Below are 17,107 nucleotides of genomic sequence, written 5' to 3'. Positions count from 1 at the left end.
GGTCTGCAAGGAGACAGGGGTCTTGTGCCCTCAGATCTGTCTCCCCAATCCCGGGCATGGGGCACAATTTATGGGATGAAGGGCAGGGTGGTCTGAAGTATGGAGACAAATGATTGGAGGTGAGGAGAAAAGAGGTAATTGATGATCTGCACAAGCATAGTCAAGCTTCATGGCTCTTCATAGGACGCCTGTTCACAAAATGACGGCATTACCATGATCTGAGGGTGGAGTTCCTAGCTCCTTGACATCAAAAAGGTCACTTATTGAGCATTTGTGCAAGCCCAGTTGATGGGTTGGTGGTCTCAAGCGGCCTGAATGGGACAAGGAGTCTCAGTTCCTGCAAAACCACTCTGAATTACTCTGTTGATAAGATGCGGTCAGTTGAACTGGTCATGGAAGGCCCGTGGTTACAGAAACACTTCACTGACAGCAGAAACAACAAATGGGTTTTACCACTGTGGGGGATCAGAATTAGCCACCCCAAAATGTCTCTCTTTGGCTTGATTATTTTTAAGGAAAAAGACTGAAAGAAACTTTGACCTTCCCCCTAACTGCCTAAAAGAATTTAACATAGAAGAGCCTGTTCCAGGAAGGAGCTAATACCATAAGATAACTATAGTATAATGTAAACTATGTGTCATAGACAGGAGGGCACTAGCAAGCCCATTTTTATCAAAGTTCTCTCTTGGGTCTCATTGTCTATAGAGACGAGACATTTATTTATCAAACATTTGCTTTTCCATCTCTATGTAAATTGCCTTCCTCCCCATTGAAGTCCCAAACCACTACCCCCAGCATCCTCCTTTGTCTTTAGCTAAAGATGGTATTTAAGGTGGTGGCTTCGGCCATTTTGAGAGTCACTCAGTTTTCCTGGGTTTCTCCCATGTATACATGTTATTAAACTTTTATTTTCTCCTGTTACTCTGTCTCATGCCAGTTTAATTCTTGGACCAGCCAGAAGGACCTAGAGGGTAAAGAAATAGTTCTTCTTCCCCTGCACCACCCACTTCTGAACTTTGAGACAACTCTTGGTTCCATGGAATGCTTTTGAATTCTTGCACTTATTAAAGAAATGTATTCAAAGAAAAAGAACACATTTACTCCAATTTCTTAGAACAGCTTTTTAAGTGACTTGGTTTATTCAAATCATCGCCCACATAGCTCTTCTCAATTATTAGAGGATAAGCAAAATTATTGTCATGTGAATGTTTCATATATATTATAATTATTACTTTGATTTTCCGCTAAAGTATGTGCGTTAGAGCTAAACAACATACCATCTGAGTATTTTATGGTGCACAGGGCACCCCTGTATAATCGAGCTGTACATGATTGGTCTACCTATTTACAGAACTTGGAATTTCATTTCACTGTTTTATGTTATCACAGAGGTTGATAACAGTCATTTCTCTTCTTTCATGAAAGATTGTTGGCCAAACATATTGTTTACTCGGGGCCCACCCCTTGATCAGGACTGGAATCCAAATCCTGTCTTTTAGCAGATCACCTGCTAGTTGTTCCTCTCTTTTAATTGGCTTATATTCAGCAACAGTCTACAACTCATTTGGTACAATCAGGCTAAGGTTTTTCGTGGAGCGTTCACATTTACTTAAAAGTCGATATTTTATGATATTGAAATGGTTTTATGACCATAATGATACTCAAACTGTTCCCAACTCAGATGATATTGCTATGGCAGAGAATTCTGGGACCTCAGTAGTGGATTTGGTGGTGTTTTGGAGGAAGTGCACAATCATTTGCGGAGGAAAACCTTGGCCCTGCTCACAGGCACCTCCTTCGCCTCCCTGGGGAGGCAAGTAGCCACTGGAAGTGCCACATCTAAAAAATGGCATTGCATAACAAGAGACTAACCATTGAAAAGTCAAGTCGCTGTTTGTGATTTTGGCAGGCCCCTGGGCAGAGCAGGAAAAGAATAGAAAGCCCACCCACCTAGTAATGGGACCCATTTGATACCAAGGTCAGGAAATGTTCTCTCTTTAAAGTGGATTCAGACTACATTGTCTCCAAGGACAGAAAGGAGCATCTTCTGGGAGAGATGCTTACTGAGAGGTTGACTAGCAGAGAAGCCAGCAGGCCCTCGAAGCTCAAGGGTTCAGAATTATAGAATCCACTGTCACCTCCCCCATGGTGGAACCCATCCTTCCTCAGCACCTTCTAGGTGACTGCCCAGCATCATTGTCCAGCAGGCCATGGCTGGACTCCAGTGGAAACCACAGGAGTCAGACTTGGGACATTGTGGGGAGACTGGCCAGAAGGACCCAGAGAATAACTAACTATGTGGGAAGAGGTAGAAGTTTTCCTAGGATACAGAATGGAGTTGCAGGTGAATTTCTAGGTCAAAAAATAAGTGTACATTTTTTGCATCTTGATATATAGGGTCAAATGCTTTCCAGAAAGGCTTGTACCAGTTTCCATCCTTTGCTGTCCCCCAACCTACTGACACCAGTCACCTCCTGGGCTATGTTGACAAGGGGCACCGCTGTGAGCACAGGGCCCTGGACCCCTGCAGCCAAGGGAACCTGCATGAGGCCCATGCAGGGTTCCAGGAGCTAGACTGTGGAACCGGTTCCAAAGGAATCCTAAAGGAATCATCTGTTTAGCTCAGCAAATATTCCTGAGACCTAGTGAGGGTCCTTGTTGTGCAAGATCAGCTTTTCCTGGACTCTGGTGTCCTTCAATATGTTAATAGGCTTTCTGTGAAAAAAATCCAGGTCAAATAAATTTGAGATGAGCTGCATGTTAAACCTTCCTCTTGGAGACTCCTTGGTATATTAAAGACGCAGTGAGTTCTGCAGAAAGAAAAGCCTTTGAATATCGCTTACCCCAGCACTTTGCCAAACAGGATGGATCTCACCTCTTAGGCATACCTTGGGGCCGAGGGACAGGTGGGAGTCACCAGGCTGCATGAAGATGGGGGTCTCACCCCTTATCCAGGAGCCTCACAGAACAATCAACTTAGTTCAATGAGACTGTTTGGCTGTGACACATGGGTGGGAACGCTGTAAGTTCAGTGAGCCCCTAGGAGGTCAGAGGACCCGAGAGCACTGCCAGCTGAAGAAGAGAGAAAGGGGGACTTCAGGCAGGGGACACAAGGTGGGCAGCTCAGATGACCCTGGGCCATCGCCACCACCTGGCTGGGAGTGAGTCAAGCAGTACTCTGATTCTGTTGAGAGGTAGACCGTGAGCATCACAGCCTCTTCTGAGGCTGATGCATCTCCCTCCGTTCCCTCTCAACCTGAAACCACACCAGAGAAGCAATCCCCCACACCTCTGCGCTCCTCTCTCCTCTAGCTCTCTTTGTTCGTGGAGGCCGGGTTGGCCTTGGAGACTGGAGCTGGGAGCCCTGTAGTCTCCTGTTTACTAGTATGACTCAGAGATGTCACAGTGCTCAACCTGAACCAGCCTAAGCCAGGAAGAAATTTACTGACTCATATAATTGAAAAGTCCCAAGACTGGTCTAGCTTCAGGCATGGCTGGACCCAGGAGCTCAAGCAATATCATCAGAATTTAGAGTTCCTCTGCCTCTTGGCTCGACTCTGCTCCTACCTTTGTGGGCTGCAGCTCCAGACTCTCACTCAGCTGCCTGAGTTCAAGGCCCAAGGCCAAGGCCCAAGTTTCTTCCCTTCCCAGCAACTCAATCTAAAATCCCAGGGCTCACTCTGATTGAATCACCAACTTGGGTCATGTGCCAGCTCTGAGCCAATCAGTGTGGCTGGGGGGTGGGGGCTCGGGGCACTGATTGGCCAGGACGGAGTCATATATTCTGCCCATTGGGCTTGATTGAGAGTCGGGGAGGAGAAGTTCTCCAGGAGGCAAACTAGACACTTTCAGGAGATTATTGCCAAGAGAAGGGTGAAGGGATGGCTGCTGGTGGCACAAACAACAGATGTCCCCTGGCACCTTCTGGACTCCTCACCAGCAGCTCCTTCTACAAGGGATCTGCTCCCTGCCAAGACCCTCGCAGCTGGGCCCCAGCGTGGGTGCATGTGAGACGAGGTTGTCTCCAGTGACTGCCTGGCACTTCTTGTTGCTATGGGCAGTAGCCTTGACAGACAGCCCATGAGGCCATCTACCCTCCAAACTGGGTCCCTTGGCTATGCTCAGGACTTCACGGAATCCACATCAGCCACTGGCTGCTAGGACTTCTTCGTAAATAATGCATGTATCATTCACCCAGTATATAAGGTCAGTGTCCCGGGCGGCCTTGGAATGTTTCAGTTGTTTCCTAATTTGAGCTTTCATCACCAATCTGAGCTCAGACTACAACCTGTGAGCATAGGCTGAGGTCTCTGGAGAGGAGGGCCTGGGGAGAACCCTGTCCCCTTCCCTGGCTGGCCCTGCCCTTGCCTTCAAGGGCTTCGGGTTGGCCGGGACAATCAGCCACACTGCAAAATTGGACTACTCCAAGTAAAGCTGACACTAGGATTTCCATCCCCATGAAGCAGCTTCCACCAGGAGGGTACCCAGAGTGGCCAGGGGCCTGAGGCAGGCATGGCTGGCCTGCATTCAGGACACAGGAGGCCACAGAGGAGACCTGGTGGAAGGAGGCTGGGCATCAGGGCCCTGGAAGGACTGGGATCAAGGAGGCCTTTGGACCCCTGGGCCAGTGATGGCGCTGAAGGAGAGGCAGCAGCAGATCCCGGCACTCAGGCCTGGGGCAGCCTGGCAGGCAGCTCAGAGAGTGCCAGGGAGTGCAGCTGGGAGCCCCCACCCCCAGCCCCCAATTCCAAGCAGCTGAAAGCGCTGGGGCTGCACTCAGAGCAGTGGCCACTGTGGGGAGTCCTATAACAGGGCCCAGAGAGGACCAAGAGCTGGGCCTGCCCTAGGAGGGCCCTGTGCACACCAAGCATTTGAACGGAGCTAAGCAAGAGGGAGCCTATGGAGCCAGAACCCAGAGATGGCCTGTGACTCCAGAGGAGCTGACCCAGCCTCAGTGCTGGCTCTGGGGAGGCCTGGGGTCTTCCCTCCAGGGAAAGAAGGACCAGATTGCTGGGATGGGCCATCAGCTGCTCAGAGGGAAGCCTTGGGAAATGACCACTGAGTATCACATTTAACTAGGGTTCCAGCAACAGAGACAGAGGAAGGTCTTGTTGTGGGGGGTGGGGGTGGCTGAGGATGCCTCCCCTGGGACCAGGGACCACCGAAGAGCTCTTTCCTGGTCTGAGCAAAACCCAGGGGAGCCACCTGCAGTTCCCCTGTGTCCACCAGAGGGCGCTCATCCCTCGCAAATCTTCCAACTTGGGCTCCTTGGGTGGCCCAGTCTTTGCCCTTGGAGGCAAATTTGGGAGTAGGAGCCTGGTGACCCTTGACCCTGAGGACAGGTCCCCAGGCGGTAATAAATTGTGTGCTAAGCTCAGGACTAGAGGAAAGTGGGTTCTGTTGAAAGCAGCAAAGGCTGTTCTAGGCCAAACCTTTGGCGGAGTGAGGCCCTGCGGCTGGAACGGAGGGTGGAGCGAGCTCAGCGCAGACGTGGGGCCCTAGGAAAGGCAGCTCCGGGCCCCGGCTCATGCCTCATGCTATTGTTCCCATTGTGCAGGGGAGAAGATGGAGGGCCCAGCAAAATTCAGTTACTTGCCCCATATTAACATGGCTGCCACGTCTGTGCCTGGGCGTGGCTAAGCTTCTCACCTCCTTTCTGGGGGTTTCGGGAGCTAGTAGTTCCTAGCAGGGCCTGGGTCAGGTTAGACCTGATCCCAGCCCCATGGGTTGCCTGCTATGTGGTCTTCCTAGCCCCTTCTCCCACCTTGGAGACCCGCCTTTGGCTCTGGGCCTTGAGAACATTCGCAGGACTAAGCTGCCCTGGGCAGCAGGACAGAGAGGAGCTGGCCAGTCTTGCCTCGAGAGGCCAGCAGCCCAGCCTGCGTAGGGTATGTGGAGTGGGCACACAGGGTCAGAGGGTTCCTCCTACCAAAGGCTGCATCTGACTGACCCTGGCAGCAGTTCGGAGACAGTTCGATGCGGAGGGGTGGCCTGGGGCCTGAGTGGCCAGTGAGGGCACTCCACACTGTGTCCTTGCTCCACACTCCACAGGCTCCAGCCCCTGTGAAGGGTAAGGACCCCAGACCACGGGCGCCTGGCAGAAACCACAAAGGTGGGGGAGACAAGGTGTGGAAAGGTGTCCCGCCACCAGGAGGTGACCTGCCGTGTCTGGAGGAGGAGCCTTGTCTCTCTTGGTCTTTTCTGCGTCTCTGGAGCCTAGAACAGTGCCCGGCACAGAGAGAGCACTCAGTACATATGTGAACAAATGAATGAACAAATAAATGGAATGGACAGAATATGTACCGTGTGTAGGGAAACGCGGTGAATAAGAAGTGGCCCCTGACCTCAGTGGGGGACAGCCAGAAAACAAACAAACAAACAGGTAAATATACAAGCTCACCTTTTGTTGTGAGAATTGCTATGCAGCCGAGGGAGGGAACTGGGGAAGACTTTCTTTAGATTGGGGACCGGGGAAGGCCTCTCTGGGAAGACAACGTCGGCTTTGAGGCCTAAGACGGAGTGACTCATGAGAAGTCTGGGAGGCAGGCATTCCTGTGGCGGAAGTAGCCATGTGCAAAGGCCCTGAGGGAGGACCAACTTGCCACGGCCATGAGGAGGCTGATGTGGCTGGTGAGCAAGGCAGGCAGAGCACAGCAGCCAGCTTGGTTGCTCCCTGGTGTGTCCTGAGCCTTGTCTTTTCTTGCCCTGCCCTCTCCCTGGCCGCCTTGTTCACACCTCGGCCTCCGTTACTCTGGCCTAGCCCAGCCTCTCTCCTGCCCTCCAGATCTGTGCACCCAACAGGTTCTGACAGTTCACCCCAACGCAGTGAGGCTGCCAGGCAGCTCCTGCACCTTCCGTGTGGTAAATGGCCCCTCCCTGTAATGGAGGGCTCAGGCTGGAGCCTGGGGATCCTTGGTGGGCACTGCCTCCAACACCCAACCCATCCCTGAGTCTTGATGCTCTACCTCGCGTCATGTCTTAAACGCACCCGTTTCTCTCCCTCCCAGCACCTCCCCCTAATCCAGGGGCCCCATGTCTGCAGATGTCTCTTCACTGCTTTCCAGAGATTTTTCCCGCTCAAAATCCCTCCGTGGCTTCCCCAAATCCCACCTCGGTTCCTGGCCCGCCCCCTTTGCCCGTGCACCCTCAGCACCCTCCTGCATCAAGGCCTGTCCACACACTGCTCCTGCCCCCCAAACTTTCCCCCCACCTCCTTTTTCATCTTCCTGGAGCTTCCAGTCTCAGCTTCAATGCCGCCTCCCCAGGGAAGCCCTCCCTGCTCTGTCAGGTCCCCTTGTCCTTGTGCTCAGAGCACCCCTGTCTGTGGCCCAGGACAGTAGATCATCCTTAAGGAGTTGTGGATGGATACCTCACTCGTTAACATTTGTCCCCTCCCACGACTGTAGACTGTAGGTGTTTTGATGACAGATGACTCCTTAATGCAGATGGTGGGGGCCTGAGAGGGAGGGAGGGAAGGAGGGAGGAGAGGGGGTGAAATACCCCACAATGTCTCCTCCCTTCAGAGCAGGCTGGGGTCCCCGGGTCCCTTTCTTGTGATAAAGCAGTGTGTGCCCAAAGGTGAGGCAAGGAACCCCCACATGGCCAGAGTATTGGGGGGGCAGGAGTGGGTAGGGAGGGGACACGGCTTCTCGGTCCCCACCCCTTCCTCTGCCCACAGCCACCCCTGCCTGCAGGACAGACTCAGGGGCACTCCAGGCTGGGGAAAGGGTCCCTCCTGAGGTGGAGTCTGTGCACCCCCATTCTGACTCCACTTTCCTCACGCCCACGAGTCTCTCACTTGGACCCCATGACATCAGAGAGAGGCATCTTTAAGACCCCACTCAGGAAGGACAAAGGAGGCCCAGGGTCAGCCAGCTGGTGGCAGAGGTGGGAGCAAGACCCACATCTTTGCTTTTGGTGAGGAAGATTTGTGCCCATCTTCCTCTATTTGTATGTGGGACGCCGCCACACATGGCTTGATGAGCGGTGCGCTTCGGTGCTGGGATCCGAAGCTGCGAACCCTGGGCCGCGGAAGCAGAGCGCGAGAACATTAACTACTAGGCCAGCGGGCAGGCCCCAGGAACCACATCTTTATGTTCTCAAGCGAACAGATCTGCCCTCTCGGGGTGCCTCCTGCAGCCTCTCCACCTTGAAATCAGAAGCCTACTCTGGGCACCTCCATGTTTGGGGTCTCAACCCTCCCTGATCCCCCGGAGAATGGGCACAACCATCCCGATTCAAGGGCACACACTATGGATGCTCATGGGGGGCTTCTGCCTGTGAAGCTTGTCTGTGGACCCCAGAATGTTCTTAGCGGGCTCTGTCGTGTCTCCCTGAGGGCTGGAGCTTGAGGTTACACTTCTTTCGATTAGTTTTCCTAACTCACTGCTCACAACCTGCCTGAGAATCAAGACGGCCTACCCACCGTCTCCCACTGTGCTCGTCTCCCACTGTGCTCAAGGGCAGGGTGGACCTCCCGACTGACCAAGGTACAGTCGGTCCTGTGTCCACCGGTTCTGCACCGATGGTTGCGCCTGTACTGAACGTGTTGGCTTTGGCATTATTCCCTACAGTACAAGTATTTACATGGCATTTACATGGTTATTAGGTATTATAATCTGGAAATGACAAAGTGTACGGGAGGATGTGCATAGATTATATGCAAATACACCATTTTATGTTAAGGGACTTAGGCATCTGCGGACTTTGGTATCTGACGGGGGTCCTGGAACCGATCCCCCACGGATACCGAGGGACGCCTCTACTTGTTTCTCCTGGAGGCCAGAGCTTAGAGAACCACCGCAAGGCTGCAAGCTGCAAGGGTGACCTGGAAAATGCCTTAAGGGGCCAGAGGGGCCAGACGGTGCCATATGCCACCACCAGGGGGAGCCACTCCGCGGCCAAGCTAACCTGGTGAGGCCGGTGGAGAGAAGGCCACAGCTTCCAGTCCTCCCACTGGGAGGTTCGAGTCTCTGGAGTCATAGCCCTGGGTTCACACTTGGCCCCAAACCCCAGCCCAGGCTCCACAGAATGGCAGCCCCACACGTGCCCTCATCCTCTGGGATGCCTGGGGCTGTGGACACTTCCTTCCAGGTCACCTAGGTCCACTTGGCATCCAATGCGGTCCCACATTGGGAAAGGTTCTTGATACAATCAGTAGGAGGGGAACAAACCAGTAAGCAGCTCCCCCTTCAGCCTGTATATCCAGTGCCCCCACCATGTCCTGCAGGGCAGCTGCAGCTCCGTCTCTGACCTTAGTCACCCATCTCCTCCCAAACTGCTGTCTCCAACCCTGTCCCCAATCAAGTTCCAGATCCACCCCTCCTCATCCTCGCCCCTCCCCAGAAGGCCTAACAGAAACCACAACACAGGAAAATCAGACTTCAGACAGCTTTGTTAGAACAACTCAGCAAAATAAAATTCCGGTTTATTGTTGGACAACATTGTTTCACACATACATCAAACAGGCCAAAAAAAATAAACAGCAACTTCATAGACAAAAAAAAGGAAAAAAAAGAAATCTTTTCTCTTTGGCCTTTTTAACCATCTCATACAAACCAACTACTTATAGTACAGCTAAGTACATACACAAAAAAGTTACTGGAATGCTCGGAATAAGATTGTTTTTTTGTTGTTGTTTTTGCTTTTTTTACAAGGTTTTTTTTCTCCTTTGAGATTATAATGAACATGGTCACACCACAAGTAAAGTCAGAAGTAGGACAGAGAACGCTCCGAAGGCTGGTTTGGTCATCCGAGATCATTAAAAATGGCTGACCCCTAACAATATGTACAAAAATATAAAATGTAAATAAAAAATACAAACAAATTTTCCTTTTTAAAGTACTTTTAAGAAAAAAAGCAGGGCCTTGGAAGTTTTGGTTCTTTTCTCCTCCCCTGTTGCAAATTCACGTTGTGGTTGTGGCTGGGTGGTGAAGAGCGTGTGTCATCTGCGGGTGGCACTGCCTGCGGTGGGCAGGCGGGCGGACTCTCTACTCGAAGGTGACCACGTTTAGATTCTGAGACGGGAAGTGGAGGGTGAATAGGTCACGGTGGCCTTTTTTATTTTTAAGTTTAACTTTTCCTTTTTTGCTGTCTAGTCATCCTCATCGGTCTTCTGCTTCTTGGTATCAACATCATCATCCTGGGTAGGGAAAAGATTGTCAAGATTGTCCCCTCCAACCCACTGGGCCCAACTGCCTCAGCTGCTGCTGGCAGAGCAAGGACGAGGCCATGGCAGCTCCAGAGGCCCCTAAGACCTGTGGGAAGCCGGGCCCATGCTTTCTCAGTCCTACTCAAGATGAGGAGGGAGCCACTCAGGACCAGAGACTACCCCAAGCACAAACACTAGGTCCCAACCAGCCCCTCCAGCTTTAGAGCCTCACATCCCACCCCCTTCCCCTTCTCAAGCCAGAACCCACCTCATCATCTTCAGCTGCCCGTTTGCCCGTAGCTGCCTCAGCCTCCTCGTCTTCATCTCCATCCTCTTCCTCACCTGGAGGGAATCAAACAGCAGGTAAACTACACTGCCTTCCCCAGCCAACCAGAGAAGGCCTTGGTACCCTCCCCACCCAGTTGCAGCCAGAAAAGCAGGGGGAGGGCTGGGGCGGGGCCTGTAGCTCCTTGGGGAACAGATCTGCCAGGGCAGAGGATCCTGATTGGTCTCTGCCGCCTGATGGGCCAGGCAGACAGGGTACCCACGCCACCCAAGCAGGCACTTGGCTTCAGAGGGGAGAAAAGCTAAGCAGCTGCACGCAGCGTGCACACCAACACTGTGTGGACAGCACTCTCCAGGGAGGGAGGAAGCGAGTGGGGGGGGGGCCGCACAGCTCCACGTCACTAACCTGAAACAAGAAGGTCCTGACTCCACAGGAACAAGCCAGTTGTAAGTGGTCCACCAGCCCCCATCCCCAAGACCCCCCAATTCCTCCCCATTTGCTACCCAAGGCCCGGGGAAAGCACCCCAAAAGGGGGACACAGACAAAGCTACTCACCATCGCCTTCCTCCTCCTCCTCCTCTTCCTCCCCACCTTCTTCCTCTTCTTCATCTACCTCATTGTCAGCCTCCTGCTCCCCATTTTCCTCATTCTCCTCAACAGAAAACATGCCAGGTTATTAATGAAGACAAAGCATCACTCCTGCCCCCATCCCTTCCTCCACACTCTGTGCAATGCTTCTACAGCCCCACACCCCCCAAGAGATCCCTCACCAACCGATCCCCTTGAGGCTCCATCAGGAGACCCTGACACAAGTGCCCGGGGCCCAGCATCCTCCTCCACCTGGACTAAGCCCAAAATCGGAGTAACAGAACTTCTCGGCCAAGAGCTGCTAGGGGTCATGAGCGAGGTGGACACTCACAGCATTCCCATTAGCAGGTGCGTCTCTTCCGTTCTCCGCTTCCTCCACAACTTCCTTCTTCTCCTTTAAGTCCTTCAAAAAAGCAAGAGTAAACCAGTAAGTCTTCTAAGTAACCCAGGGCTGGCAAAGAGGCCCAAAGGCTACAGGTGTACGTGCCGTGCTGACCTGGACAGCCACAGGTGAAAGAGCCGCACGTTACATATGGAACCGCTAGAAGGAGGGACCACAGCATACCGAGCACGACTATGGACAAGATTTCAGCCGATTTTTCAACCCTTAAAGCACACTAACATACTAAAAAGGGCCCACTACGTCTGGTCCCACTGCCCACATACTCATGCTTCTGAGGAAAGAAGCCATGTGGCAGCACAGTCCCAAACCCGTCTGGCCGGGCGGACGAGCCCGGGACACTTCACTCACACACCTATCACCGACTTGTTTCCAAGCACAGGAGCTCCGCCTCCCACAAATCCTTCTTGGAAGGCAGCACGTATACACCATAAATAAACCAAGTCATGTAGGGAGAACCCTGAAACCGCGGGAGAATTCCCGGGGGTGGACCAGCCTGGGAAGGGACTGGGCGGGAACGAACAGGCAGAGCTGGGGAGGCCGCCTCGCCCGCCAGTCCTCGCAGCCGAGCCCGAGTTCCTCGCCCACGGGCGCCCAAGACCCGGCAAGCGTAGGTCTCTGAAGAAACCGAGATCCTACCAATGTCCCATATCCGACAGCTGTCCCAGAAGGTCACAGATTGCTGCCTGGAAATGGGCGCCGGCGACGTGCGCCCAGGACCGCCCCATGTCCCTCCCGGCCTCTCGCCCGTCCCCGCGGTGACTCGGGGTAGCCATCGCACCGCACCTCGCGGCGCGCACACGGCCCGCGTTCCAAAGGGCAGAACCACCACGGCTGCTCCTAAGTTCCGTAACTTTTTCCACCCGGCGTGGCCGAGCCGGCCGCCAACACAAACAGGCGTCGAGCGGCCCGGGCGCGGGGGGCCGCCCGGCACCGTCCAGCGAGAGGCCGGGGGGCACCTGTCGGCCCTGTTCGCCCCGGCCGGCCAGCCCGCCGCAGACCCCAGCGCCGCCCGTTCCCGCCCCCTGGCGGCCGAAGCCCCGGGGAGCGGGTGGGGGCGGGGAGGTCGCGGCGCGCAGGCGCACAGCCCCCGCCCGGCGGGCTTTGCGCGCGGGCCTCGGCACGCACCGCGCGCGCGGAGCACGTGGCCCGGGGCCGCCGAGTGCGCCCCTGACCCTGGAGACCCGGGGCCCGCCGGCTTCGCGAGGCTCCGCCGAGCGCGCAGGTTGCGCGCCGGTCTTTCCGGGCCTCCCGCCGCCCCCCCCCCCCCGCGGGCCTAGATGCGCCAGCCTGCGGCTCTGCATTTGGCGGGCAAAGTCCCGCGGGAGGCCGCCCCGAAGTCCGCGGGGCTTTTTCAGCCCCGCAGTCGGAGACCGTCGGGGACGCGCTCCATGGGGCGATTTATTGCCCCTAGCGGAAAAACACCTTGGAGAAAAAGCGAACGTGGGCGCCTGCACATAAGAGGACCGATCGTCCTCCCCAAACTAGTTCCCGGGCTGGGCCCAGAGGGGGCCGGCGGGAGCCCCTGCGGCAAGGCAGATCGCAAGCTCCGCTCCGCCGGGGGAGTCGCCCCTGGGGGAAAACCAGAGGTGACGCCAGAAGCACCGAGGTTAAGGAGACGCCAAGGTGACTCGCGCCCGTCCCCGCAGGGACACGAGAGGATCGCGGACAAGAACCGAAGGATAAAAAAGCCGGTCCACTTCCAAGTGCCGCGCTCCCGCCGAGGGTGGAGACGCTCCCCGGGGCGAGCAGCGGAACCAAAGCGGCGCGCAGGAGAGGAGCTGCGCCAAACGCGCAGAATCTCAAAACCGAAGGCAATGAACCCGCAGCACCGAGCCCCGACAGGCCCCCGGCGCCCGGCTCGACCTCGCCACGGCCAGCCACGGCCACAGCTTTTGTTCGCCCGTGGCGCCCCCGAAGAGCCGCGCACACGGTGCTCCCGGGCAGCCGCGGGGGGCGCCCATCGTCGCCCCGGCGCGCCGCTCCTTCACTTTCCGTTTCCTCTCCTTCAGCGCGTGGGCTCGCCTCCTCCTCAGCCAAGCCCGGCATCGCTGGTGAACTACTGAAGCTGGGCGGCTGCTCCCGGCGCGCTCCCCCGGAGGACGCCCACCCCCGCCTCCCCGAGGGCACCCCGGGCGGAGAGAAGCTTCGCATCTCCGCGGAGACGATCGACGTCGCGGCCGGCCGGCCCGCCACCCCACTCCGCCTTATCGGAGCTTAGTCCAGATAAGCCTCCTCGGACCCACTGCAAGGCGCGAAACAGAGCGGCCCGGCGCGGAACAAAGAGCAGCGCCGCCGCCGGGCGCTCGCCGCGGAGCCGCCACTTCCCGCAGCCGGCCCGCGCCCGCACGCGCGCCCCCCCAACACTTCCGATTGCAAACGCGCTCGAGTTTCAAAGTTATTTCCGTGCGCCCCGCGGGCCGACGACCCCCAGCCCAGACCCTTTCCTCCCGCCGCTGCTCAGACCAGTCACAAACAAGTTTCGGGAGCCCTGGAGCAGCCTCCCCACGAGCCCCTCAGCCTCCGCGCCCGCCCCCCGGAGTCCCTGAGGGCGCCCGGCCCATTCCCCGACGGGCATCTCGTCTGGCGCTTCCCGCCCCCCCCCCCCGCACACACAAAGAGTGGGCTGCCTGGGGACCTAGGCCGGGGGCAGGTGGGCTCCCCGCGGGAAGGAGTAACAACGGGCTCGGAGCAGCCCAGCAACCACGCGCAAAACCCCGGTCCGGCGGCAGCGGCGCGCGGAGCCCGAAGGGGCGGGCGGCGTCCAGCCTCACCTTGGTGGTGATCTCGGAGCTGGTGTCCACGGCCGCGTCTGACATGATGGGGCACGCCGGTGATCCGATGCAGCGGATTAAAAAGAAAGCGAGAGTTCAAGGACTCTGGCGACAAAGCTGCCGGAGTCCGCGGCGGCGGAGGCGCGCGGCGGAGGCGGCTGCGGCGAGCGGGGAGCCGGACACGGGAACAATGCAAAGATGGCTTTTCAGAGCAGCCAGTGGGGAACTCACGCGGCGCCAGAACCTTTAATATAGATTTGTGGGCGGCGCTCGGCCTCCCTTGCCCGAATACTATTGGCTGAGCGCAGGGAGCGGGCGCTCGCTCATTGGCTCGATTCCGAACAATGGGCAAGCGTGCTTAAAGCGGCAGTGCCTTGGTGCGTCCCGCGCTGCGCAGTCGCCGGCCGCACTGTCATTCAAGGCCTGAGTTTGCCGGGTCTCCGCGGCGCCGACGCCGCGGGGGGAGGGGCGCGCGGGCGCGCTCAGGACGCTCGCTCCCGCTGCTGTTTTGCTGGGGCTGCTGACGCAGAAAGCCAAAGCGCGGCAAAGCTACCCGCCCAGTCCCCAGTCCTCCCCCTCCCCGCGACTGCTCGGAAGGAGGGGGAGGGAAGAGGAGGCGGCGGCCGGCGTTCGCGACGGCTGCCAGCGAGGGGGAGGGGAAGGCCCGGTGCTGGGCTGCGCTCGCCCCGGGCGGTGCCCTGCGCAGTGCCCGCGGAGATGCCCGCCCCCGGCGCCTGGGCACCTTCGACCGAGAGTGGTCCCAGTGCAAGTGGGCGGAAACCCCAAAGACGGGCGATCAGGGTGCGAGGCCGAGAGCCGCGTACTTGGGCCGCCCCGTCCTACCACGTCCAGCCCCGGGCGCCCGGAGTCCCTGGGTAGGGGACCCCGTCGCCCACCATCAGCCCAGGCCTCCGCCGCCTGAGCCAGCCGACGAGCGGGCTCCGTGCCAAGCACACACACTCGGGGATTCGTGCATCGAGGGGGCGCGAGGGCCGGAGCGGGCTCCTGCCCTCGAGCAGGACTCCTAGCTCGCGGGCGTCGCACCACACAGCGGTCCTGAACTACAGGGTTCTGGACAGCGCCTGCCCCAAGCGGTCGGTGACTGCCGTCGCGACAGCCTCAGGGAGCCTCTCTCCAGGTCCCGGCCATCGAATCTGCCCCGCTCCCACCCCACTTAAGGGGCTGCGAGGGGCACACGAACTTATACATTGCGGGGTTATTGGGGGGAAATAACCGTCTCTGAGACCAGCTGGGCTAGTCCTTGGGGGCTCCTTGAAGTTCAGGGCGCCATTTGGGGAACCACGCGGAGCCCCGAGAAGGGAACCATCCTAACGCCACACTCAAGATGGCGTTGGGCTCGGCAAGCGTGGCGTGACGCGGCGATCCGACCTACGCAGGCGATCCGAAAACCGTAGGTTACACCCTCCTTATCGCCACTGCACTCGGCTCTCGAACTAAGAAACCAGCTGTGTGGGAGGAAAAATTGGAAAAGGTGGAAAGATGTTCCAGAAAAATATCTGTGCCACACACAAGATGGCGACGGATACGGTTCATTCCTGCGTTGCCAGCAGGGGGCGCCCGACACGGAAGGCGGGACTTCGGAGAAACGAGCGCACATTGGCTGAGAGTGGCGGGCGAACACAAAGTTGACGCTTTGCGTCCTGCCATTGGCAGATTCCGCTGTCTGTCTCTTGGGGCCGCCGATCTGGGAACGGAGAAAACCCGGAGTCTGGGATCGTGGAGGGGGAACGGGTGCCAAGTCCATTAAAGCTTGAAATCAGAAGAGAACGGAGAGACTGAGTCGCCCTTCTTGGTTTTCCTAGGTTAGGGGCCCCCCATTCCCACCGCGAGACTCCCCTTTCCTGTGGGTACCACGCACTCGCCTGGCTGCCTCCCCAGGACCGGGCTCCGCTGCCCGGCCGGGAGGAGGCACGAGTGCCGGGGCGCCACCCGGGTCTGGGCCCCCTCCTGCTGTCCCTGTCCTGTACGCGTCAGGCTCGCATCCCTGTTCCCATCTGACAGTCTGGCCGCTGGCATGTAGGACTTCCCCGAACGAGTTGTCCTTTGGGCAGAGAGAAGCCCGAGGTCCCTGTCCTTTGGCCTGGAGGAACATGGGGCACATACGGGACAGAGCGGGGGCACCGCACCACTTCCCTCTGCCCGGCGGTCGCCATCCCGTGCCGGTTACGCGGCGGCGGAGGAGGCGTCCGCCAGGTCTCCGCCCTGCCCCAAGGCGCCCCAATGGCTGGAGGTGGGATTCTCCCGAGGGTGGGCGCGAGCCGATCCAAGGGACTGACAATGGTGTCCCCAAGGACCACGCGTCCCAACTCTTTGTTCGGCCTCCTCCCTCCCGCCGCCGCTGCCTTTACTGCTCCGCGGACCTGGGGCCGCCCTTCGCCCCAGAGGAGGAGGGGACTTCTTGCCCCCCGCCGCCGCGACCCCCCTCCTTTGTGCCACATTCTCCGAGAGGTGGAGGGATTTGCGACATCATAAATGGGGCAGGAGAGCGCCTTCTACCTGCGGCGCATCCGTTAAGCTCTGGTTATCCTCGAGGGGATTGTTAGTCCACAAAACCCGGATGTAGCGGCGAGAGCCTGGTCTGTGCCACATCTAGGCGATTGAGTCGTCTTCCCTGTCTGGATGGTGGCCTTAGGTAGTTGTCTCTGTCCACAGCTGAAAACTATACGTGACTATTCTGGATTCTGGCCATTGGGGTGGGGGGGCAGGGGCAAACATGGGGGAGGAGCTAGGTGAAAGTGAGTTTCCCTCGAGGAACTGCTTTGCCTGACCCTGTCCCCGTGCAGCTGGCTTTGCTAGAAGTGGATAAGGAAGGGGCTCACATCCACCTGGTTCTGGAACCAGCATTCACATCTGCCTAGCCTCACTGAGTGCCTGCTGCATATGTGGCA

At 57.3% G+C, this 17,107-nt stretch overlaps 1 protein-coding gene across 2 annotated transcripts; it reads right to left on the bottom strand.

The window, feature by feature from the left end:
• Window positions 1-9,392: 9,392 nt before the first annotated feature.
• Window positions 9,393-14,415, bottom strand: PTMA (prothymosin alpha). 2 transcript variants are annotated; one of them, XM_058533204.1, is made up of 5 exons: window positions 14,199-14,415; window positions 11,356-11,427; window positions 10,992-11,088; window positions 10,419-10,492; window positions 9,393-10,141 (listed from the first exon to the last, which is right to left on the bottom strand). In XM_058533204.1, exons 1-5 carry the CDS (start codon window positions 14,241-14,243, stop codon window positions 10,094-10,096), a joined length of 336 nt encoding a protein of 111 aa, XP_058389187.1. In that variant the 5' UTR covers window positions 14,244-14,415; the 3' UTR covers window positions 9,393-10,093. The 2 variants fall into 2 exon arrangements, with proteins under 2 accessions (XP_058389187.1, XP_058389188.1); XM_058533205.1 differs by having other exon boundaries at window positions 10,992-11,085; window positions 14,199-14,409.
• Window positions 14,416-17,107: the final 2,692 nt, after the last annotated feature.

This window comes from Diceros bicornis, chromosome 37 (assembly GCF_020826845.1).
Source record: "Diceros bicornis minor isolate mBicDic1 chromosome 37, mDicBic1.mat.cur, whole genome shotgun sequence".
NCBI lineage: Eukaryota > Metazoa > Chordata > Mammalia > Perissodactyla > Rhinocerotidae > Diceros > Diceros bicornis.
The sequence above is the reverse complement of the archived record's forward strand: the minus strand, read 5'-3'. Positions and strand labels throughout refer to the sequence as shown.